Source organism: Rhinoraja longicauda, chromosome 41, assembly GCF_053455715.1.
Source record: "Rhinoraja longicauda isolate Sanriku21f chromosome 41, sRhiLon1.1, whole genome shotgun sequence".
NCBI classification, from domain to species: domain Eukaryota; kingdom Metazoa; phylum Chordata; class Chondrichthyes; order Rajiformes; family Arhynchobatidae; genus Rhinoraja; species Rhinoraja longicauda.
Genome location: NC_135993.1, coordinates 14,905,408 through 14,929,152, shown reverse-complemented (window position 1 = coordinate 14,929,152; position 23,745 = coordinate 14,905,408). Strand labels below are relative to the sequence as shown.

Here is a 23,745-nt window from a genome sequence, read left to right as displayed (position 1 = left end):
AAGCACATATGCTCTCATTAAACTCCATCTGCAATTTTGCTGCCCATTTTTGCAGCTGATCTATCTCCCACTGTATACTACAATACCCTTCCTCATAGTCTGTGACCCTACAATCTTGGTGTCTTTACAGTTTAGAGATACAGGCCCATCGACTCCATGTTTATAGATCATCCTATATACTCACACTTTTTTATGCACCAAGGACAATTTACAATTTTTACCGAAGCTAGTTAACTTAAACCTGATTGTCTTTGGGGGGTTTGAATCCGATGGAAACCGGAGCACCTGGAGAAAACCCACAGGTCACGGGGAGATCGTACAAACGCCCTGCAGACAGCACCCATAGTCAGGATCAAATGTGGGTGTCTGGCGCCATAAGGCAGCACCTCTACCCTTGCATCACTGTGCTGCCCCAGTGTTATTGGCAAACGTACAAACCAACGTCATTTATGTATATCGCAAACACCAGGGCGGCAGGGTAGTGGCCTCACAGTGTAGATAGAGTTGCTGCGTTACAACGCTCGCAGTGCCCGAGTGCTAGGTTTGAACCTGACTACAGGTGTTTGTACGGAGTTTGTACGTTCTCCCCGTGACCTGTGTGGGTTTTCTCCGGGATCTTTGGATTCCTCCCACACTCCAAAGACGTGCAGGTAAGTAGGTTATTGGCTTGGTAAATGTAAAAAATATCCCTAGTGTGTGTAGGATAGTGTTAATGTGTGGGGATCACTAGTCAGTGGGACCCTGTGGGCCAAAGGGCCTGTTTCCTCACTGCATCTCTAAACTAAACTATAAACTAAACACCAAATGTCCCAGCACTGTTCCCTGTGGAACACTATTGGTCACAGATCTACAGCCTGAATATCGTCCTCCCCCACAACCCTCTGTCTCCCATCACTAAACCAGTTAATCCTCTTCCTGCCTGTCCTTCCTTGAACATTTACTGGTCATAACCACTATCTTCCCATCACTCCTTGCTGATCCTCTGCCCTGGTTATCAGCTGTGCACAGTTTTTGCTTCCTTTATTTAAAAATGACCCAGTGGTATTAAAGAAAGTCCAGTAAATAGTTAATGGGTATCATGCAGGAAAGAACTGGAGATGCTGGTTGACACTAAAGATCGACACAAAATGCTGGAGTCACATCGTACCGTTCCATGTCTCTGTCTCCCTCTCCTCTGACTCTCATTCTCAGGGTCACAAACCGAAACAACGCTCATTCCTTCTCTCCAGAGATCCTGCCTGTCCCGCTGAGTTACTCCAGAATTTTGTGTCTATCTAAAGAGTTAATGGGATTGGTTCTCTGAGAGTGTTATTTTATTATAAGCAGCTTGAATCTGCAGAAATTGAATCTGTATTGGGTGTAGTTTAGAAGAATGCAAGCTGATCGAATTGAAACGTTCATTATCCTTGGGGCGTGACAGGCAGCCATTGAGATGTTTCCATCAGTGGGGAGATATGAATAAGGAGACAGATACATGACAGGGGGCACCACTTATAGCTAAGTTGCATGAAATTTCTTCTCACAGAAGGTGGTGAGTTCCCGGAATTCCCTGTGGGAATTCCCTGGAGAGAAAGGCGGGATTGGCAGCTCAGTGTGTCCAGGGGACAAATGCTCCAGAGCTGATAGAGACGCAGATAAGAGAGGACTGGCGGGGGAGTCGCCTTTTTGATCAGAGAGGAGATAACTACAGTGCTTAGAGAGGGTATTCTAGGGATATCATTTAGTGAGGCTATCTGGGTAAAACTTAAACAGGAAGGGAATGATCACTTTGATAGAACAGTGTTATAGGCCTCCGAGAGTCAATGGGAATTAGAGGAGATGTCTTCTTGCATATGTCGTGCACAGCCTAAAGTTGTAGGCCAAGGGTAGACATCCAGGCCAGGGCAGCATCAGTTGCTGGGTGGATGGCCTTGATGCCAGTGGAGATGTGTCGGGAGATTGCAGATGGCTATAAAAATAATAGGATTGTATTGGTGGGAGATTCCAACTTCCCTAAATGACTGGGTTTCCCATGGTATAAAAGGTCTGGACAGTATTGAATTGGTTAAAGCTGTCAAAGAAAGCCCTGTATGGGGCCAAAGGAGAGGAAAAAACACTGGACTTCCTCTCAGGGAACAAGGTCAGTGGCTGAAGTTTCAGTCGTGGTGGGGACGGAGGGGAGACTTTTGGGACCATACTTCTATTAGTTTTAAAGTAGTTGTGTAGGACAACCTCAAAGTTAAGGTCCTAAATTGGGGCAAGGTCATTTCAAAGCCATGAGGTGATAACTTGCAGAGGTCAATGAGGAGAATCTGTTTGCAGGTAAGGTGACAACTGGCAAGTGGGAGGCTTCCAAACATGAGAGAGCATGAGTACAGGGGCAGCATGTTCCTGTTAGGGTGAAGGGCAAGGCTTGTGGCCAATCCCCCACCCCATCTTTATCCATAACTATTTTAAAGCTAATAGAACATCTTGGTGAATGGTTCCTTGAGAGTAATGGTTCAGGTCGACAGGGTAATAAAGAAAGCATTTGGCATGCTTGCCTTCATTGGGAAGGGTATTCAGTACAATGGTTGGTTTATCATGATACAGCTGTGTGCGTCAATGTGAGATCACAAATGGAACACTCTATGCAGTTCTGGTTGCCAGCTGCAGGAAGGATGTCACTATGCTGGAAAGGGTGCAGAGATTCCCCAGGATGTTGCCTGGACTTGTTGGCTTGAGATATAGGGAGAGGTTTGAGAGGCTGGGTCTTTATTCTTTGGAGTGTCGGAGGCTGAGGGGTGACCTTAGTGGCTCAGTCTTTATCCCAAGATAGAGAATACTAAAACTAGAGGGCATAGGCATAAGTTGAGAGGGGAGAGGTTTAAGAGGATCCTCTGAGGCAGCTTTTTCACTCAAGTGGGAGTCAGTATCTGGAATGAGCTGTCAGAGAAAGCAATAGAAGTGGATACAATTAGGACTTCCAAAAGGGTTTTGGACAGATATAAGGATAGGAAAGGTTTAGGAGTGCTGGGGGCCATATTTAGCAAAATGGGACTAGCGCAAATACCAACCTGGACAATGTAGGCCGAGCAACCAGTTTCCATGTTGTCTTGCTGTATCACTCTATCACAAAGGTTCATGGGGCCATAGAGGATGGAAATAGGAACCCCGGCCCAACTGGTCAATGCTGACCATGTTGCCTAACTGAGCTGGTCCCATTTGCCTGTATTTGTCCACATCCCTCCAAACCTCTCCTTTCCAAGTAGCTGTACGTGTCTATTAAGTAGCGTAATTGTTTTCTCTGGCAGCCTGTTCCATAAGCACACCATTGCCCTTCCTGTCTCATTTCAATCTGTCCCCTCCCCCCTTAAACCTGTGTGTTTAGGTTTAGACTCCCCTACCCTGGGGAACAGTCTGTGGCTATTCACCTTAACGACAGCCCTCACAATTTTAGACACCTCAGCCTCCTACCCTGGTGGATAATTGTCCTGGCCTACCCCGTCTACTTATGTCAAAGTCATGGAGATACTAGAGAGAAGGTGTTTGTAAGATTGGGGAGTTCAGGGTGCTGGGGATTTGACTCAGGGAAGGAGCCGAGGCTGAGGGGAGATTAGCCATGATCGCAGTGGGTGTCGGGCAGGCTTGAGAGGCAAGGTGGCCTTCTGTTCATATTTCCTCGTGCATTTCTCACGGGCTGAAGGAATTGCAAAGGGAATGTTTCTGGAGCATCTTTCCCTTTATTGACCCGTGCTTCCTCTGGCAGGAGGATTGGAGGTGGACTTGTGGTCTGCCAGCTTCCTGGTTATCATGGTGCAAGTACCATCAGATGGCAGGCAGTTGGTGAACCAGCTTACCCCTTCAGTTGTCCCTGTTTGAGGTTGATTCTGGCCTTGTTTATCGTCTACACTTGAATCATGAGCAAATGAGCAGAAGGTGCCATGGCGTGTTTCATTTATTCCTCCATGGACAGGGTCCAAGGACAACTCTGCCCCCTGCCTGCAGCCGCGCTGTCTTGTCACGTCGCCTCCAAATGTTGACCTTCCACAGCTCCCGAGTGGCATGGCCAACCTCCCAGCCCACCCCACCACCACACTTCCCACTCACAACCCTGATCCTTGTGGACTGTACCTCGAATTCAACCAGAGCCATGAGCACAGCAAAGCTTGTCAGGTGCGTACAGCTGCACACTGTGTATGTCGCTTTGAACTCGACCAATTGGCAGCCTTGTGTGGACCAGCTGAGGGCTGAGCTGTTCCAGAAGACACACTTTGCTCTTTTATCATTAGCACCAAGCTGGTGAGAGAGAAAAAATATTTAAGAATACCACTTAAGATAACCATGTACACGAGACATTAGGAACTGCAGATTCTAGTTTACTTAAAACAACAGGAAGTGCTGGACAAACTCAAAGGGCCAGGCAGCATCGCTGGGGAACATGGATAGGTGATATTTCAGGTCGGAACCCTTAGAGTCAGAGACATACTGTTTGGAAACAGGCCCTTGGTCTAACAAGCCCATGACGTGCAAGGTGTTCCATCTACGCTAGTCCCACCTGCCCATGTTTGGCTCCAAATCCCTCTGAACCATTCCCATCCATGTACCTGTCCAAATGCCTTATAAAAGCTGTTCTAGTAGCTGCCTCAACTACCTCCTCTGGTAGCTCTTTCCATATACCATCACTCTCTGTGTGGAAATATTGCCCTTCAGTTTCCTTTACATTTTTTCCTATCACCTTAGACTTATTTCATCTGGTTCTTGATTTCCCTACTCTGGGCAAAGACTTTGTGCATCCACCCGATCTATTCCCCTCAAGATCTGATGCACCTGTCTAAGATCACTGCTCAGCCTCCTGCATTTATCCAATCTGTTCCCTCATCTTACACCTCTATAAGATCACCCCTCATATTCCTACATGGCAAGGAATAAAGTTCTAGCCTGCCCACCTCTCCCTATAGTTCAGGCCTTCTAGGCTCTAGCAACATCCTTGTAAATCTTCTCTAATATCAGGATGACCAAAACGAAACACAATATTCCAAATGCAGCCTCACCAACATTTTGTACAACTGTAGCATAACATCCCAACATCTATACTCAATACACTGATCAATGAAGGCCAATGAATCTAAAACCTTCACCACCCTATCTACCTACGATGTCATTTTCAGAGAACTGTGCATCTATACTCCTGAGATCCCTTTGTTCAGCCCTAGCATTCATTGAAAAGGTCCTGCCCTAGATTGGCTTCCCAAAATTCTATACGTCTCATTTATCTGCATTGAACTCCATTAGTAATTAACTTCAGCCCACATGCCCAACTGATCACGATGCTGCTGTAATTTTTGCTAACTGTCTTCACTGACTACAATACTCCTGCACCTATTTTCTATGTTTCAATGTTTCTATATAATACCACTCACTTTAGTATCATCTGCAAACTTACTAATCATGCTACCTCACTTTTATAAGTTTCTTTATTGAAAGGGTGCTGAGAAGATTCACCAGGATGTTGTCTGGGATGAAGTTTCAGCTCTGAAAGACAGGAGAGGCTACGAGTGGTTTTTTTTGTAATGGAACATCACAGAGGTATTATGATTTATGAGAAGTATTTCTCGTGTATGCTGCAGGAAACTATGAAAGATAAAAATGGAGAAATGGTCCTTCTGCAGTTGTACAGGGCCCTGGAAAGACCACATCTGGAATATTGTGTGCACTTTTAGTCTCCTAATTTGAAGAAGGACATCCTTGCTATTGAGGCATAGGTTCACAAGGTTCATCCTCGGGATGGCGGGACTGTCATATGAGGAAAGATTGGAAGGACTGGGCTTGTATTCACTGGAATTTAGAAGGGTGATCTTATAGAAACTTATAAACTTATACAAGCTAGATGCAGGAAAAATGTTCCCAATGTTGGGGGAGTCCAGAACCAGGGGCTACAGTCTAAGAATAAAGGGGAGGCCCTTTAAAACTGAGGTGAGGAGAAACTTTTTCACCCAGAGAGTTGTGAATTTGTGTAATTCTCTGCCACAGAAGGCAGTGGATGCCAATTCACTGGATGAATTTAAAAGAGAGTTGGATAGAGCTCTAGGGGCTAGCAGAATCAAGGGATATGGGGAGAAGGCAGGCACAGGTTACTGATTGTGGATGATCAGCCATGATCACAATGAATGACGGTGCTGGCTCGAAGGGCCAAAAGGCCTCCTCCTGCACCTATTTTCTATGTTTCTATGTTTCTAAGTTTTAATTCCCCTAGGCTGCTGAATTTCTGCCAAACCTGTTCCAGTCAGAAGGGCAAGGGCACAGGTTTCCCTCCATGACTCGTCCACCCCCTGCTATTCCTCCTACATTACTGAGTCTAAATCATGGAATTCCAAACAATATTGGGAAATATTAGCTCCTCCGCCTCCACAGATTCTGACTGACCTGCTGAATATCTCCAGCACTTTCTAATTTTATTTCAGATTCCCAGCTGCTGTTCCTGAACAAACCTTCTTGTTGCTGAAGGTGAGAGTGATTGGTTCCAGGAGGTGGCTCCTGCCTGTGTTTGTTACTGCAGCAGTAACAACTTCCGAGATCAGCCCCAGCTTGCCTTCATTCTCACTGCCTTCCAAAAGGTTCGGTTCCATAAGAGAGTCCAGATGTTTGTAGGAGATAAGGACGACGGCAGCAACATCTGTACAAAGGAAATGTTAAACATTGAGCGCTTACACTCATCGCCATGGCAACGGGCAGACATCAAGTGTGATTCAGGAGCAGAGACACAAAGATTAATTTCCTGGTCATTGTGAGCAATCGCGGAATAAAATTCTTCAGGTGGATCCTTATCTTTCCGACTTTGGAGAAATGTATTTGTTTATCAGTTAAATGTGATTAGAGGTGAGTGCAGGCTGATGATTGGTTCATGGCAGCTCCCTTGCCTTCCTTCAGTTGCATTCTGGGTATGTCACGTGACGAGGGTCAGCAGCGTGGGGCTGAATGGATGCAGCAGCTCAAGTGATGAAACAGTGCGGAGTGTGAGGAGCCAGAGCTGTGACTGGATGACCACAGGAGTCAGAGCAGATGAAGCAAACGTTTATAGTTGGCAAGCCAGCAAATGGAATAACCTGTCTGAATGTTTCCATTCAATATACAACATGTGGCATTTACCCCGATCATAATCCAGTGCTGAGCTGATGGAACCTGCTCAATACTTGGGGGTGGATTTACTGTAGATCTGGATAGCATTCGATCTGCTCTCCTTAATGTCTGGGATTCAATTGGCTTCAAAACCCGGAACTGGATGATTTTGCTCTCAGGATTCAGGATTGGGCTGGGATTTTTGCACCATCAACCTCTCAGGACTGGTGATGATCATCAGATCATTGTGATGTTGTTTTCCATTGCCCCTTCTCGTGTGAATCTATTGCAACAAAATTGCACCAAATTGGAAAGACACAAGAAACAGAAGCAGGAGTAGGCCATTTAGCCCATATCTCTACTCCACCATTCACCAATACTGTCCTTTACCTCACAGCCACTTACCTGCACCGGCCCAGAATCATTATGTAACTCCCGGGCATTGGCTAGAGAGACCCGTGTTGGGGAACTGGAGAAGCAAGTGGATGATCTCAGGTTTGATTGAGAAACGGAGTCGTTCCTGGACAAGTCCTACAGTGAGATTGTTACACCAAAGGTACTGGAAGAGAGAAGGTGGGTGACGGTGAGAAAGGGAAGGAAACTTGGAATGCAAAGGTCCCCGGGTGTTGTACCTCTTGAGAACAGGTTCACCTACTTGGAAGCTGTCGGGGAAGAAGACGCTACCACACTGAGCGGCAGACTGGCTTGCGAAGCAAAAGGTGCTGTTGAGCCAAAACCAAAGAGGCCGACGTCAGGCAACGCCTTGGTAGTAGGGGACTCCATTGTGAGAGGTACGGACAGGGGTTTCAGCGGCGACAGGCGGGATTCAAGGATGGTGTGCTGCCTCCCTGGTGCCAGGATCCAGGATATCACGGACAGAGTGTATAAAATCCTCAAGGGCGAAGGTGAACAGCCAGAAGTGGTGGTGCATGTCGACACAAACGATGTCGGAAAGAAGGGGATGAATATTCTGCAGCGTGACTTTAGAGAGCTCAGAAAAATGCTGAAGAGCAGGACCTCCAGGGTGGTTATCTCCGGTTTGCTTCCAGTTCCTCATGCTGGTGAGAGCAGGAACAGGGAGATACAGGACCTGAATGTGTGGCTGAGGAAATGGTGCAGGAGGCAGGGATTTAGATTCTTAGATCACTGGGATCTGTTTTGGGGTAAGGGGGAATTGTACAAAAGGGACGGATTGCGCCTTAACAGGTGGGGGACCAGCATTCTGGCAGGCAGGTTTGTCACTGCTACACGGGTGGGTTTAAACTAAATAAGGGAGGGGGGGGGGGGGTGTCAAATGGGATAGTCAAGGATGGAGTTAAAGGGAAAGAGAGTAAAGGGATAGTTAATGACCCCAGAATTAACGGGAAAGACAGCTCACAAAGGGATAGGAAAGTATGGCCAAGTGTAATAGGGATCGATGTGAAGGGCGAGATGAGTAAGGAATTAAAAGTATTGTATATGAATGCACGAAGTATAAGAAGTAAAGTAGATGAGCTTGAGGGTCAGTTAGAGGTTGGTAGATGCGACATTGTGCAGATTACAGAGACGTGGCTGCAGGAGGATCGGGCCTGGGAACTTAATATTCAGGGTTATACATCCTATAGAAAGGACAGGCAGGTGGGCAGAGGCAGTGGGGTAGCTCTGGTGATGGGCGATTTCAATGTGCAGGTAGACTGGGAAAATCAGGTTGGTTCTGCACCCCAAGAAAGAGAGTTTGCAGAGTGCCTCCGAGATGGATTCTTAGCGCAGCTTGTAATGGAGCCTACCAGAGAAAAGGCAATTTGGGATTTAGTGTTGTCCAATGAACCAGATTTGATTCGAGGTAAAGGAGGTCGTGATCATAATATGATAAATTTTAATCTGCAATTTGAGAAGGAGAAGGTTAAATTGGAAGTGTCAGTGTTGCAGTTGAACAAAGGGGACTATGAAGGCATGAGAGAGGAGCTGGCCAAGGTAGACTGGAAAGGGATCTCAGCAGGATTGACGGTGGAACAGCAATGGCAGGGATTTCTGGGCATAATCCGGAAGACACAGGATCATTTCATTTCAAAAAGGAAGAAAGATTCTAATGGGAGTAGGAGGCAACCGTGGCTGACAAGGGAAATGAGGGATGGAATAAAACTAAAAGAAAAGATGTATAACACAGCAAAGAGTAGCCGGACGCCAGAGGATTGGGAAACTTTCATAGGACAACAGAAGGTAACAAAATGGGCAAAACGGGCTGAAAAGATGAAGTACGAGGGGAAGCTGGCCAAGAATATAAAGGACAGTAAAAGCTTCTTTAGATAGGTTAAGAGAAAAAGAGTAGCAAAGTCAAATGTGGGTCCCTTGAAGGCAGACACGGGTGAAATTATTATGGGTAACAAGGAAATGGCAGAAGAGTTGAACAGGTATTTTGAATCTGTCTTCAATAAGGAAGATACAAACAATCTCCCAGATGTACTGGAGGACAGAGGATCTAGGGGGGTAGAGGAACTGAAAGAAATTTTCATTAGGCGAGAAATAGTATTGGGTAGACTAATGGGACTGAAGGATGGTAAATCCCCAGGGCCTGATGGTCTGCATCCCAGGGTTCTCAGGAAGGTGGCTCTAGAAATAGTGGACGCATTGGTGATCATTTTCCAATGTTCAATAGATTCAGGATCAGTTCCTGTGGATTGGAGGATAGCTAATGTTATCCCACTTTTCAAGAAAGGAGAGAGAGAGAAAACGGGGAATTACAGTCCAGTTACCCTGACATCGGTGGTGGGGAAGATGCTGGAGTCAATTATTAAAGAGGTAATAACGGTGCATTTGGATAGCAGTAAAAGGATAAGTCCAAGTCAGCATGAATTTATGAAAGGGAAATCATACTTGACTAATCTTCTGGAATTTTTTGAGGACGTGACAAGTAAAATGGATGAAGGGGAGCCAGTGGATGTAGTGTATCTAGACTTTCAGAAAGCCTTTGATTAGGTCCCGCACGGCATATTTGTGAGCAAAATTAGAGCACATGGTATTGGGGGTAGGGTGTTGACATGGATAGAGAATTGGTTGGCAGATGGGAAGCAAAGAGTAGGAGTAAACGGGTCCTTTTCAGAATGGCAGGCAGTGGCGAGTGGAGTGCCGCAAGGCTCGGTGTTGGGGCCACAACTATTCACCATATATATTAATATTTGGAAGAGGGAATTAGAAGCAACACTAGCAAGTTTGCGGATGACACAAAGCTGGGTGGCAGTGTAAACTGTGAAGAGGATGTTAGGAGGTTGCAGGGTGACCTGGACAGGTTGAGTGAGTGGGCAGATGCGTGGCAGATGCAGAATAATATAGATAAATGTGAGGTTATCCACTTTGGTGGTAGAAACAAGGAGGCAGATTATTATCTCAATGGTGTTAGGTTAGGTAAGGGGGAGGTGTAGCGAGACCTGGGTGTCCTTGTACACCAGTCACTGAACGTTGGCGTGCAGGTACAGCAGGCAGTGAAGAAAGCTAATGGCATGTTGGCCTTCATAACAAGAGGATTTCAGTATAGGAGTAAAGAGGTTCTTTTGCAGTTGTATAGGGCCCTGGTAAGACTACATCTGGAGTATTGTGTACAGTTTTGGTCTCCTAATTTGAGGAAGGACATCCTTGTAATTGAGGCAGTGCAGCGTAGGTTCACGAGATTGATCCTTGGGATGGCGGGACTGTCATATGAGGAAAGATTGTGAAGACTAGGCTTGTATTCATTGGCGTTTAGAAGGATGAGACGGGATCTTATAGAAACATATAAAATTATAAAAGGACTGGACAAGCTAGAAGCAGGAAAAATGTTCCCAATGTTGGGGGAGCCCAGAACCAGGGGCCACAGTCTTAGATTAAAGGGGAGGCCATTTAAAACTGAGGTGAGAAAAAACTTTTTCACTTAGAGAGTTGTGAATTTGTGGAATTCTCTGCCACAGAGGGCAGTGAAAGCCAAATCACTGGATGGATTTAAGAGAGAGTTTGATAGAGCTCTCGGGGCTAAGGGAATCAAGGGATATGGGGAGAAGGCAGGCACGGGGTATTGATTGGGGACGTTCAGCCGTGATCACAATGAATGGCGGTGCTGGCTCAAAGGGCCGAATGGCCTCCTCCTGCATCTATTTCCTATGCTTCTATGTTTCTTCTTGATGGTGGTGGCAATATCATAAACTATGCAACCCTGATGAAGCTGCTTCCACAGTGTTTGATTAAATTGATTGAAAGATACCGCATGGAAACATGTCCTGTGGCCCATCGAGTCCTCGATAACCATCGATCACATGTTCACACTGGGTCTATGTTATCCCACTTGCACATCCATTACCCACACATTGGGGTCAATTTACAGTCCAATGAACCTACAAATGCTAACACTCTAACATCTACTAACACTCTCCTCCGCCTAGTAGAGCTGGTTCTTACCGTTAACAACTCTTGCAACTTAATCTACAAACCAGCACGTCTTTGGGATGTGGGACGAAACTAGAGCACCCGGAGCAAACCTATGTGTAGAACATGCAAACTCCACACAGTCAGCACCCAAGGACAAGATCAAACCCGGGTCTCTGGCGTGGTGACGCAGTAGTTCTACCAGCTGCACCACTTTACTGCTCACATGCTTGCAGTGGGGAGAAGTTCTCAGAATTAGACCCAGTGATAACCATATAACCATATAACAATTACAGCACGGAAACAGGCCAGTTCGGCCCTTCTAGTCCATGCCGAACACTTTATCCGACCTAGTCCCATCTACCTGCTCTCAGACCATAACCCTCCAATCCCCTCCTATCCATATACCTATCTAATTTACTCTTAAATAATAAAATCGAGCCAGCCTCCACCACTTCCACCGGAAGCCCATTCCATACAGCCACCACCCTCTGAATAAAAAAGTTACCCCTCATGTTACCCCTAAACTTTTGTCCCTTAATTCTGAAGTTATGTCCCCTTGTTTGAATCTTCCCCACTCTCAAAGGGAAAAGCCTACCCACGTCAACTCTGTCCGTCCCTCTTTAAATTTAAAAAACCTCTATCAAGTCCCCCCTTAACCTTCTGCGCTCCAAAGAATAAAGACCCAACCTGTTCAACCTCTCTCTGTAGCTTAAGTGCTGAAACCCAGGCAACATTCTAGTAAATCTCCTCTGTACTCTCTCTATTTTGTTGACATCCTTCCTATAATTTGGCGACCAGAACTGCACACCATACTCCAGATTCGGCCTCATCAATGCCTTGTACAATTTTAACATTACATCCCAACTTCTATATTCGATGCTCTGATTTATAAAGGCAAGCATACCAAACGCCTTCTTCACCACCCTATCCACATGAGATTCCACCTTCAGGGAACAATGCACAGTTATTCCCAGATCCCTCTGTTCCACTGCATTCCTCAATTCCCTACCATTTACCCTGTACGTCCTATTTTGATTTGTCCTACCAAAATGCAGCACCTCACACTTATCAGCATTAAACTCCATCTGCCATCTTTCAGCCCACCCTTCCAAAAGGCCCAAGTCTCTCTGTAGACTTTGAAAATCTACCTCACTATCAACTACTCCACCTATCTTAGTATCATCTGCATATTTACTAATCCAATTTGCCACACCATCATCCAGATCATTGATGTAAATGACAAACAACAGCGGACCCAACACAGATCCTTGGGGTACTCCACTAGACACTGGCCTCCAACCTGACATACAATTGTCAACCATTACCCTCTGGTATCTCCCATTCAGCCATTGTTGAATCCATCTTGCAACTTCACTATTAATACCCAACGATTTAACCTTCTTAATCAACCTTCCATGTGGAACCTTGTCAAATGCCTTACTGAAGTCCATATAGACAACATCCACAGCCTTGCCCTCATCAATTTCCCTGGTAACCTCTTCAAAAAATTCAAGAAGATTAGTCAAACATGACCTTCCAGGCACAAATCCATGTTGACTGTTCCTAATCAGGCCTTGTTTATCCATATGTTTATATATATTGTACCTAAGTATCTTATGAAGCATTGCTTAATTCACTGAAGGTTATTCCCAAGTCAGGAGGGGGTGTAATTTAGACGGGGACAGAAGTTGTCATGTTCCCATGTGCTGGAAACTCCTGTGCTTCTTGGTGGTAAATGCCATGGGTTTGGAGCAGCCTGGGTGAGTAACTGATGAATGATACTCAAAGTCACTTGGCACCAATGATGGAGAAAGTAAGTGTTCTGTACTATAGGTGGGGTACTAATCAAGGGGATTGCTTCATTGTGGTTGGTGCTGAACTCTTGAGAGATGTTGGCCATGTATTTGTCCACATTCCTGACATCCCATGTAGATGGTGAAAAGGCTTTGTGGTGTCCAGAGCTGATGCAGATGGCAGGAGATGTCCAGCCGTGTGGTGTGACTGGAGACAGCCATGACCTGGCATTTGTGGAGTGTCATGTGACACTGAATGTTGTCTCCACCTTGCTGCCTGCAGCCACTTCATTTGCTGAGGAGTTGTCACAGGAATGGAACATTGTACATCCAGCAACAAACATTTCAACCTCTGACCTCCTGATGGAAGCAGCTGAGATGGTTGTGCTGAGGATACTGCCATGAGCCACTCCTGCAGTGATGACCCTGGGGTGGGGTTATTGACCTCCAATGACCACAGCTGCCTCCCCACGAGCGACATTTGACTCCATCCATTGGAGTGTTTTCCCTTTGATGCACACTGACCTGGTTTACCAGATGCTGCTTAACGCCACACACCATCAAATACTGCTTTGTTGCCAGGGCCACTCGCTAGAGGCCTCTTTGGTCCATACTTGGGTTTGTGAATCCCAAAGTGGGAATCAGCTCATGGGTGATTGATGAAAGCACTGTCTATGTCTCCTCGCATCACTCTGATGATGATCACGCAACAAGTAGCTGCATTCATTTGTCTGTGAATGGACATCACCTGGGCAATTCACCCCACTGTAGGGTAGATACCAATGCTAGACCTACACTGGAACTGGTTCACTATAGGCACAGCTTGTTTCAGAGAGCAGCTCTTTAATACTACAGCAAGGATGTTATCTAATCATCCAACCTTCACTCTGTCCAAGGCTTACAGCCGTTTCCTTATCAGCTCAAGTGAACTGAATTGGCTGAAGATCAGCTTCTGAGAGACTGGAGATCTCAGGAGGAACTAAGATACATCAGTCACTGGTTTCTTCTAACTGGGTCTGGCGCAAAGCTTCAGCGTTGCCTTCAGCATTCAATTCATGAGCATCATTCATGACTAGGTGTAGTAGGCATGTTGATCTTCAGAAAGATCCACTATGAGACTACTTGACCCGGTCTTCTGCATGGTATAACTTTGCAGTTTCATTAGTCTAGCACCTAATTCCTGGGTACATCAGGTACAGTTGCCCTGCCTGAGCCAACGTTGACTCTCTGGTTGGAGAGAATTAATCAAGTGAGGGTGTATGGGCCATATGGTTACAGATGGTGCTGGTGAATGTCTATGCCATTGAAGTCCCACCGTGTCTCATGTTGCACAACTTGGAGCTGCCAGATGGGCCCTGACTCTCTATTATATAGAAATTACCAATGCTTCACAAAAGTTGGTTTAGTTTAGCTTAGTTTAGTGATATAGAGTGGAAACGGGCCCTACGGCCCACCAAGTTCATGCTGACCCACGATCAGTGGTACGCTAGTTCTATCCTACACACTAGGGACAATTCACAGAAGCCAATTATCCTACAAACCTACACGTCTTTGGAATGTGGGTGGAAACCAGCGTACCCAGAGAAAACCCACGTGGTCACAGGGAGAACGTACTCAATCTGTACAAACAGCACGCATTGTCAGGATTAAACTCGGGTCTCTGGCACTGCAAGGCAACCACTCTATCGCTGCGCCACTGTGCCGGGCAGTTGATCTCCACAAGGACCGTGTAGGTCACTTGTACCAATGCTATTGTGGACAGGTAAATAAGGTGGGGAACAAGGTTTATCCCTCGTGTCGATTTGTTCACGATTCAGAGACACAATCTAGCAGCAACATCCCTCTGGACCTGACCAGTCACAGCCTTCTTAGACAGGAACTTCTGAGGCTGGTGACTTAGATACATTGATACATAGACAATAGGTGCAAGAGGAGGCGATTCGGCCCTTTGAGCCAGCGCCGCCATTCAATATGATCATGGCTGATCATCTACAATCAGTAACCCATTCCTGCCTTCTCCTTAATTCCCCTTGATTCCGCTTGCCCTAAGAGCTCTATCTAACTCTCTTTTGAATGCATCCAGTCAATCGGCCTCCAGCGCCTTCTGAGGCAGAGAATTCCACAAATTCACAACTCTCTGCATGAAAAAGTTTTTCTTCATCTCAGTTCTAAATGACCTACCCCTTATTCTTAAACTGTGGTCCCTGGTTCTGACCTACCACCTGAAGAAATTTCTTCTCATTCCTGCCCTGTGGATGATCTCTTATTTTGAAAATAATACTGATGTACAGTACGGTGGTGCAGCTGGTCAAGTTGCTGCCTCACAGCGCCAGAGACCCGGGTTCGATCCTGACTCCGGCTGCTGTCTGTGTGGAGTTTGTCCGTTCTCCCTGTGAGTGTGTGGGCTTCCCAAAGGTATGCAAGTTTGTAGGTTTCTAGGTTGTAGTTTACTGCTGAGGGTGGTGGTGGTGGAGGCAGATACCAAGATGGCATTTAAGAGACTTTTGGCTAGGCACATGGATATGCAGGGAATTATGTGCAGACAGATAAATGTCTTGGCATTATGTTCAGCACAGACATTGTGGGCCAAGGGGCCTCTCTTGTGTTGTGCTGTTCTATGTTCTATGTTAATTGATCTTCATACATCGCCCCCGGTGTGTAGGGAGTGGATGCAAAAGTGGGATAACATAAAACTAATGTGAATGGATGAACCAATGGTTAGTGTGAACTTGGTGTGCTGAAGGACCTGTTTCAATCAATCAATCAGGTTTGGACATTTGAGATTGAAATGGATTTGATTTCTGTCAACAGGGAGGCCAAACATAGAATATAGTTACTGTCGGGGAGACACAGTGGTTGAGATAGGACTGACCAACTCAAGCTCTCAACATCAAACCAAGTACCAGAGCGTGGGGATTTAAGTGCTCAGTAAAGACAACTTCTGATGGTCTGTTCTAAATCTAGCAATACAGAAAGCTGTATTTGTGGCGTTATTACTGCCTCTATTTTTGTAATATCAAATATCCTCCTTGCTGGAATTTTTTTTGTTATTTATATTAAAGGTTTTTTTTACATGTGGAACATCAATTTCCCTCAACACTCTCCTTCGCCTGGCAGAGCTGGTCCTTACTCTTAATAACTTCTCCTTCAACTCCTCCCACTTCCTCCAAATCCAAGGCGTAGCCTGGGCTCCAGCTATGCCTGCCTCTTTGTTGGGTACGTTGAACAATCTTGTTCCAGGCGTACACTGGCCCTATCCCCTATGATACATTGATGAATGCGTCGATGCTACCTCCTGCACAAATACTGCACTCTCCCACTCCTGCACCCATGACTTCAGTAACTTTACTGCTAATTTCCATTCTGCACTCAAATTTACTTGGACCATCTCTGACATCTCCCTACCGTTTCTTGATCTCACTGATTCCATCACAGGAGATAGACTATTGACTGACATTTATTATAAACCCACTGACTCCCACAGCTATCTAGACTACTTCTTCTCACCCGGCTTCATAGAAAATAGGTGCAGGAAGAGGCCATTCGGCCCTTCGAGTCAGCACCGCCATTCATTGTGATCATGGCTGATCGTCCACAATCAATCACCCGTGCCTGCCTTCTCCCCATATCCCTTGATTCCATTAGCCCCTAGAGCTCTATCTAACTCTCTTAAATCCATCCAGTGATTTGGCTTCCACTGCCCTCTGTGGCAGAGAATTCCACAAATTCACAACTCTCTGGGTGAAAAGTTTCTTCTCACCTTAGTTTTAAATGGCCTCCCCTTTATTCTAAAACTGTGGCCCCTGGTTCTGGAATCCCCCAACATTGGGAAAAATTTTCCTGCATCTAGCTTGTCCAGTCCTTTTATAATTTTATATGTTTCTATAAGATCCCCTCTCATTCTTCTAAACTCCAGTGAATACAAGCCTAGAGCTTCCTGTAGAGATTCTATCCCAATTCCTCCATCTACGCCGCATCTGTGCCCAAGATGAGGTGTTCCATACCAAGAGATCTGGGATGTCCTCATTCTTTAGGGAACGGGGCTTCCTCTCTTCAATCATTGATGAGGCCCTCACTAGGGTCTCCTCTATATCCCGCAGCTCCGCTCTTGCTCCCCCCTCCCAGTTACAACAGGGACAGAGCCCCTCTTGTCCTCACTTTTCACCCCATTCACCATTTACAGCACATAATCCTCCAGCATTTTCACCACCTCCAACGTGATCCCACCACTAGCCACATCTTCCCATCTCCACCATTTTCTGCTCTCCCCCGGCACCATTCCCTCCGCAACTCCCTGGTTAAATCGTCCCTTCCCACCCAAACCATCCCCTCCCCAGGTAACTTCCCCTGCAAACTGCAGGAGAAGCAACACCTGTCCCTATACCTCCCCCCTCGAGTTCGTCCAAGGACCCTAACAGTCTTTTCAAGTGAGGCAGAGGTTCACTTGTACCTCCTCCAACCTCATCTACTGTATCTGCTGTTCCAGGTGTGGACTCCTATATGTCGACGAGACCAAGAGCAGAATCGGCGATCGTTTCGCTGAACATCTCCGTTCAGTCCGCCTAAACCTACCTGATCTCCTGGTTCTTAAACACTTTAACTCCCGTTCCCATTCCATCACTGACCTTTCTGTCCTGGGTCTCCTCCATTGTCAGAATGAGGTCCAGTGCAAATGAGACGAACAAAAACTCATATTTCACTTGGGCAGATTACACCCCAGTGATATGGATTTTAACTTCTCTAACTTCAAGTAACCTTTGCCTTCCCTCTCTCTCCATATCTCCCCCTTTCCCAGTTCTCCAACTAGTCTGACTGCCCTTGTGTACATTTTATCTCTGTTTGCTTTGTTGTTACCTTCTCCTAGCTAACAATAGCAGTAGCAGCAATCAGCAGTCAGCAGCAGTCAGGCAGCAGTCAGGCAGCAGTCAGGCAGCAGCCAGGCAGCAGCCAGGCAGCAGCGGCAGCAGCAATCAGTGTGCGTGAGAGAGAGCAGAGACCGTAGTATTGTGTGGAGATAGTAAGGAGTAAGACCTGTGTGATCTCCGGGACAAGTTTCGATCGCCTAGCTTGGGGTCGGAGAGGAATTTCCCGGATTTGTTTTCCCAAATTGGCCTGGGTTTTTAATCCGGTTTTTCGCCTCTCCCAGGAGATCACTCGGTTCTTTTGGGTGGGCGGTTGGAGCGGTTGGAATAGCGTCCGGGCGGTAGTTTTTGGAAACCGAGCGCGGGGCTTTGTTCTTACAGAGGCCCAGGAGCGGTTGGAGCGGTTGGAGCAGACCACTCTGCAACGTTCCCAGTTAAGGGGGAGTATGAGTGCCAGGGCAGTTTATTGTTCTGGGTGTCGGATGTGGGGAATCTGGGAGTCTGATAGTCTTCCAGACATCCACATCTGCGCCAGGTGCGACGAGATGGGGCTCCTAAGGGACCATATTAGAAACCTGGAGCGGCAGATTGATGACCTCCGTCTGGTCAGGGAGAGTGAGGAGGTTATAGAGAGGAGGTATAGAGAGGTGGTCACTCCAAGACCACGGGAGGTAGACAAGTGGGTCACGGTTGGGGGGGCAAGGAACAGAGGCAGGGACTAGGGAGTACCCCGGTGGCTGTACCCCTTGGCAATAAGTACTCCTGTTTAGGTACTGTTGGGGAGTACAGCCTACCTGGGGGCAGCGACAGCGCCCGGGCCTCTGGCATGGAGTCCGGCCCTGTTGCTCAGAAGGGTAGGGAAAGGAAGAGGAGAGCAGTAGTAATAGGGGACTCTATAGTGAGGGGGTCAGATAGGCGATTCTGTGGACGCAGTCGGGAGACCCGGATGGTGGTTTGCCTCCCTGGTGCCAGTGTCCGAGATGTATCTGAACGTGTCCAAGATATCCTGAAAAGGGAGGGAGAGGAGCCGGAGGTCATGGTACATATAGATACCAACAATATAGGTAGGATAAGGGAAGAGGTCCTGAAAGGAGAATTTAGGGGGCTAGGAAGAGAGTTAAAAAAAAGGACTTCCAAAGTGATAATCTCAGGCTTACTGCCTGTGCCACGCGATAGTGAGAATAGGAATGGAGTGAGGTGGAGGATAAATACGTGGCTGAGGAACTGGTGCAGGGAGCAGGGATTCAAGTTTCTGGATCATTGGGACCTCTTCTGTGGGAAGTATGACCTGTACAAAAAGGACGGGTTGCATCTGAACCCGAGGGGAACCAATATCCTGGCGGGGAGATTTGCTAAAATAACTGCGGAGACTTTAAACTAGTACGGTTGGGGGGAGGGACTCAAACACAGATAGCTAACAGGCAGTGTGTGAGGCAGGAGGCAGAAAACGGAAACACTCAGACCCAATATGTAGGAGAGAAAGAAGTGAAAAGAAATAAACTGAGAATAAGAAATGATGGGTCCCTTAAATGTGTATATTTTAATGCTAGGAGCATTGTAAGAAAGGTGGATGAGCTTAGAGCCTGGATTGACATCTGGAAGTATGATGTTGTGGCGATCAGTGAAACATGGTTGCAGGAGGGTTGCGATTGGCAATTAAATATTCCAGGATTTCATTGTTTCAGATGTGATAGAATCGGAGGGGCAAGAGGTGGGGGTGTTGCATTGCTTGTCAGGGAGGATATCACAGCAGTGCTTTGGCAGGACAGACTAGAAGGCTCGATTAAGGAGGCTGTTTGGGTGGAACTCAGAAATGAGAAAGGCTTAGCAACACTTATAGACTGCCAAATAGGGAACGAGAATTGGAAGAGCAAATATGTAAGGAGATAGCAGATATTAGTAGTAAGCACAGAGTAGTGATTGTGGGTGATTTCAATTTTCCGTACATAGACTGGGAATCACATTCTGTTAAAGGGCTGGATGGTTTGGAGTTTGTAAAATGTGTGCAGGATAGTTTTTTGCAGCAATACGTAGAGGTGCCTACCAGAGAAGGGGCAGTGTTGGACCTCCTGTTAGGAAATGAGACGGGTCAGGTGACGGAGGTATGTGTTGAGGAGCACTTTGGGTCTAGTGATCACAATGCCATTAGTTTCAATATAATTATGGAGAAGGTCAAATCTGGACCAAGGGTTGAGATCTTGGATTGGAGAAAGGCTAATTTTGAGGAGATGAGAAAGGATTTAAAAGGAGTGAAATGGGACATTTTGTTTTATGAAAAGGATATAATAGAGAAATGGAGGATATTTAAAGGTGAAATTTTGAGAGTACAGAGTCTTTATGTCCCTGTTCGGTGGAAAGGAAAGAATAATAATTTGAAAGAGCCGTGGTTTTCCAGGGAAATTGGACACGGTTCGGAAAAAGAGGGAGATATACAATAAATATAAGCGGCAGGGAGTAAATGAGGTTCTTGAGGAATATAAAGAATGTAAAAGGAATCTTAAGAAGGAAATTAGAAAAGCGAAAAAAAGATATGAGGCTGCTTTGGCAAGTAATGTAAAAGTAAACCCCAAGGGGTTCTACAGATATGTCAATAGCAAAAGGATAGCGAGGGATAAAATTGGTCCATTAGAGAGTCAGAGTGGACAGCTATGTGCTGAGCCGGAAGAAATGGGGGAGATATTAAACAATTTCTTTTCTTCGGTATTCACCGAGGAGAAGGATATTGAATTATGTGAGGTAAGCAAAACAAGTAGAGTAGTGATGGAAATTAGGAGGATTAAAGAAGAGGAGGTACGGACACTTTTGCAAAATATAAAAGTGGATAAGTCTCCAGGTCCTGATAGGATATTCCCTAGGACATTGAGGGAAGTTAGTGCAGAAATAGCAGGGGCTATGACGGAAATATTTCAAACGTCATTAGAAACGGGGATGGTGCCGGAAGATTGGCGCATTGCGCATGTTGTGCCTTTGTTTAAAAAAGGTTCTAAAAGTAAACCTAGCCCTTATAGACCTGTTAGTTTGACGTCTGTGGTGGGAAAATTAATGGAAAAGATACTTAGGGACAATATATATAATCACATGGATAAACAAGGCCTGATTAGAAACAGTCAACGTGGATTTGTGCCTGGAAGGTCATGTTTGACTAATCTTCATGAATTTTTTGAAGAGGTTACCAGGGAAATTGATAAGGGCAAGGCTGTGGATGTTGTCTATATGGAGTTCAGTAAGGCATTTGACAAGTTTCCACATGGAAGGTTGATTAAGAAGGTTAAATCGTTGGGTATTAATAGTGAGGTTGCAAGATGGATTCAACAATGGCTGAATGGGAGATACCAGAGGGTAATGGTTGACAACTGTATGTCAGGTTGGAGGCCAGTGTCTAGTGGAGTGCCCCAAGGATCTGTGTTGGGTCCACTGTTGTTTGTCATGTATTTGTTTTTGATCTGGATGATGGTGTGGCAAATTGGATTAGTAAGTATGCAGATGATACTAAGATAGGTGGTGTAGTTAATAATGAAGTAGATTTTCAAAGTCTACAGAGAGACTTGGGCCTTTTGGAAGGGTGGGCTGAAAGATGGCAGATGGAGTTTAATGCTGATAAGTGTGAGGTGCTGGATTTTGGTAGGACAAATCAAAATAGGACATGTAGGGTAAATGGTAGGGAATTGAGGAATGCAGTGGAACAGAGGGATCTGGGAATAACTGTGCATTGTTCCCTGAAGGTGGAATCTCATGTGGATAGGGTGGTGAAGAAGGCGTTTGGTATGCTTGCCTTTATAAATCAGAGCATCGAATATAGAAGTTGGGATGTAATGTTGAAATTGTACAGGGCATTGGTGAGGCCGAATCTGGAGTATGGTGTGCAGTTCTGGTCGCCGAATTATAGGAAGGATGTCGACAAAATGGAGAGGGTACAGAGGAGATTTACTAGAATGTTGCCTGGGTTTCAGCACTTAGGCTATAGAGAGAGGTTGAACAGGTTGGGTCTTTATTCTTTGGAGCGTAGAAGGTTGAGGGGGGACTTGATAGAGGTTTTTAAAATTTTAAGAGGGACGGACAGAGTTGACGTGGGTAGGCTTTTCCCTTTGAGAGTGGGGAAGATTCCAACAAGGGGACATAGCTTCAGAATTAAGGGACAAAAGTTTAGGGGTAACATGAGGGGTAACTTCTTTACTCAGAGGGTGGTGGCTGTATGGAATGGGCTTCCGGTGGAAGTGGTGGAGGCAGGCTCGATTTTATTATTTAAGAGTAAATTGGATAGGTATATGGATAAGAGGGGATTATAGGGTTATGGTCTGAGAGCAGGTAGATGAGACTAGGTCAGGGAGAATGGTCGGCGTGGACTGGTAGGGCCGAACGGGCCTGTTTCCGTGCTGTAATTGTTATATGGTTATATGTTATAACAATGATCTATTCCTCATTGTCCTTGATCTCCACCACCTTTGTCTCTTTTTCGCATTTTACATTTCCTTATCTTTCTATCTCCCTCTCCTCTGATTCAGTCTGAAGAAGGCTCTCGACCCGAAATGTCACCTATTCCTTCTATCCAGAGATGCTGCCTGACCAGCTGAGTTACTCCAGCATTTTGAGTCCATCTTCGGTTTAAACCAGCTTCTGCAGTTCCTACCGACAACATCCAGATTGTCTCCAATCTGATCTATTCCTATATTAACCATTTCATAGAGTCATATAGTACGGACACAAGCCCTTTGGCCCGTCTTCCTATACTGACCAAGAAGCCTGATCTAAGATAGTCCCATTTGCCCAAACTTAGTCCATATCCCTCTCAACTTGTTCTATCCAGGTACCTGTCCAAGTCTCCGTTAAATGTTGTTAATCTACTTGCCTCAAGTACCTTCTCTGGCACTTCATTCCATAGACTCACCACTCCTCTTTGTGAAAAGGGTGCTCCGCAGGTTCCTGTAGAATCATCCCCTTCTCACCTTAAACCTATGTCCTCTGGGCAAAAGGACCTGGGTAAAAGGGTTTGTTTCCGAAATCTCCTAAACCTGTCCTTCTCCATTACAAAAGATGCTCCATAATATCAGGATATTATTGATGTGTAATGAAGCATTTATATTGTGCACTCTCTTTCCCATTGGCTGGAATTTCTCCCCATGTATTGGGACAAAACAAAGAGACATTCACCTGTCCAACAAAGGAAACTACATCAAAAGTAGTATTTTAGCTTACCAAAAAGCCATGAATAGGGTTGACGCTAAGCTTGGACTTACCAAAATTCTCTTTCCCTGCCACGCTCTTCCAGCCAATGTCCAGGCTGTTTTTGGCAGTGGATAACTTTGATCTGTTATCCTTTGGGATTGTGCTGTTCCGAAATGCTTGCATGAAGATTTCTTTGAAAATGGAGAGACAGGAAAGTCAGCATTACAAACAGGGAATAAAATGACACACAGTGATTGGAACTTTGTCATATCTTTGTATAGAAAATAACTTTTAATCTTTCCAAAGGTTCTCAATCCTATTTTCTCCAGAAAGACAACAACTTGCTCGCAATACCCTGGACACAGAGATTGTCAATGTCTTTTTCTAATAACTCATTTGTGATTTCCATTATGAGTGGAGCAAGGTCTTTAAAGGGCCTGTCCCACTTAGGCGATTTTAAGGCGACTGCCGGCGAC

At 45.8% G+C, this 23,745-nt stretch overlaps 1 protein-coding gene across 1 annotated transcript in view; it reads right to left on the bottom strand.

The window, feature by feature from the left end:
- LOC144611843 (adhesion G protein-coupled receptor E3-like) overlaps positions 1-23,745 on the bottom strand; it is an 85,437-nt gene that overhangs the window by 27,767 nt on the left and 33,925 nt on the right. Inside the window, exons 8-10 of the mRNA XM_078431145.1 lie at positions 23,341-23,460; positions 6,450-6,634; positions 4,093-4,257 (exon numbers count right to left, since the gene is read on the bottom strand). Of these exons, the coding sequence (XP_078287271.1) occupies positions 4,093-4,257; positions 6,450-6,634; positions 23,341-23,460 (470 nt within the window). The remainder of the gene's footprint in view (positions 1-4,092; positions 4,258-6,449; positions 6,635-23,340; positions 23,461-23,745) is intronic.